The sequence below is a fragment of the Macrotis lagotis genome, chromosome 3 (genome assembly GCF_037893015.1).
Source record: "Macrotis lagotis isolate mMagLag1 chromosome 3, bilby.v1.9.chrom.fasta, whole genome shotgun sequence".
Classification (NCBI taxonomy): Eukaryota; Metazoa; Chordata; class Mammalia; order Peramelemorphia; family Peramelidae; genus Macrotis; species Macrotis lagotis.
In genome coordinates, this window is record NC_133660.1 from 298,612,646 (window position 1) to 298,614,342 (window position 1,697).

At 36.1% G+C, this 1,697-nt stretch overlaps 1 protein-coding gene across 1 annotated transcript; it reads left to right on the forward strand.

Annotated features, from left to right (window-relative positions):
* Positions 1 to 528: 528 nt before the first annotated feature.
* On the forward strand, positions 529 to 1,455 carry LOC141516895 (olfactory receptor 5W2-like). Its single transcript, XM_074227851.1, has one exon. The coding sequence runs from the start codon at positions 529 to 531 to the stop codon at positions 1,453 to 1,455; it is 927 nt and encodes a 308-aa protein (XP_074083952.1).
* Positions 1,456 to 1,697: the final 242 nt, after the last annotated feature.

Here is a 1,697-nt window from a genome sequence, read left to right on the forward strand (position 1 = left end):
AGACTGTAACACCTAAGGTGATTTATTTTGGAGAGAAATAAGATTTCTGATGTTTTAGAATTTTTCAGAATTTAAGATTTCTCAGAATTACCATCAGGAAAATATGTATGAAGATCCTCATTTAATATTTAACTGTTAGCTTAACAGTGTGAACAAAGGCAAATTATCCAATGTCTCTGTACTTCTTTTCCCAAAGGAGAGAAATCTGAAATACTACTCTTTGCAGTCCACACTTTGTGGATTTATGCTATTGAATTCATTTTTTTTAAAACCTTAAAGCACTACAAAGTTGTGAGGCATCTTTTATCTTCAGTGACTTTTTTCTTTGGAAATGCCTTGCCTGGAAAAGATGAAGTTTTATAACTTTGTTTGTCATGTATAACTAATGGGTAGGAACTATTTGTCTCCTTACAGATGAGAAGCAATCTGAAAGTCCTATACTCATTAGCTTTACAAAAGATTGAAAACAAAATTCTTCACTTTCCTGTTTCCTGTTCTTAGGAAGAGAGGAGAGGACAAACAGAAACGATGGAGAATTACTCAATTCCAACTGAGTTCATCCTTTTGGGAATCACCACTGCTCCAGAGCTAAAAGTGGCATTTTTTGTTCTCTTTCTCATCATTTATTTGGTTACTCTTATAGCAAATCTTGGGATGATCATCTTAATCAGAATAGACTCCCAACTCCACTTGCCCATGTATTTCTTCCTTAGCCACATGTCCTTCTGTGACCTCTGCTACTCCACAGCCATTGGCCCAAAGATGCTGTCAGACTTCTTTGCCAAAGACAAATCCATTTCCTTTACTGGTTGTGCTCTGAAGTTCTATTTCTTCTGTTGCTTTGCAGATTCAGAGTGTTTATTATTAGCAGTAATGGCCTTTGATCGTTACATGGCTATCAGTAATCCTTTGCTTTATACAGTAAATATGTCAAACCGGGTCTGTTATTTATTGATTGCAGGTGTCTATATGGTGGGGATGGTGGATGCTTTACTTCATACTACATTGACATTCACACTGAATTTCTGCAGGTCCCATGAGATCAATCATTTTTTCTGTGATGTTCCTCCTCTTTTGTTGATCTCTTGCTCTGATACCCATGTCAATGAATTGGTGATCTTCACTGTCTTTGGTTTTATTGAATTGGTCACTATTTCAGCAGTCCTCATTTCTTATTGTTATATAATCTTGTCTGTGTTTAAGATCCACTCCACTGAGGGCCGATTCAAGACATTTTCAACCTGTACTTCTCACTTAACTGCTGTCACAATTTTTCAAGGCACTATGCTTTTTATGTATTTTAGGCCTAGTTCTTCCTATTCATTAGACCAAGATAAAATGACCTCCTTGTTTTATACCCTTGTCATTCCCATGTTGAACCCTCTGATCTATAGTTTGAGAAACCAAGATGTGAAAGGGGCCCTGGGAAACCTGAAAACAAAAATATGTTTTTAATTATGGTTGCTATTATCTCAATAGGCTGAATTCTAGAGTTGAAAACTGATAATTCAAGAACTCAATTAAATCCATTAAAGATTCTACCCAAATGTTCATCATCAAAAAGCCTGCTCTGAATCCACTATTGGGGGTTTTAATTTATCTGAAACATCCATGATCTACCCTGAAGTTCCTCAACCAAACCGAAATGGTTTAGGAGCATGCATGTCAGTATAGCATTTCAATATCTCCAATCAACT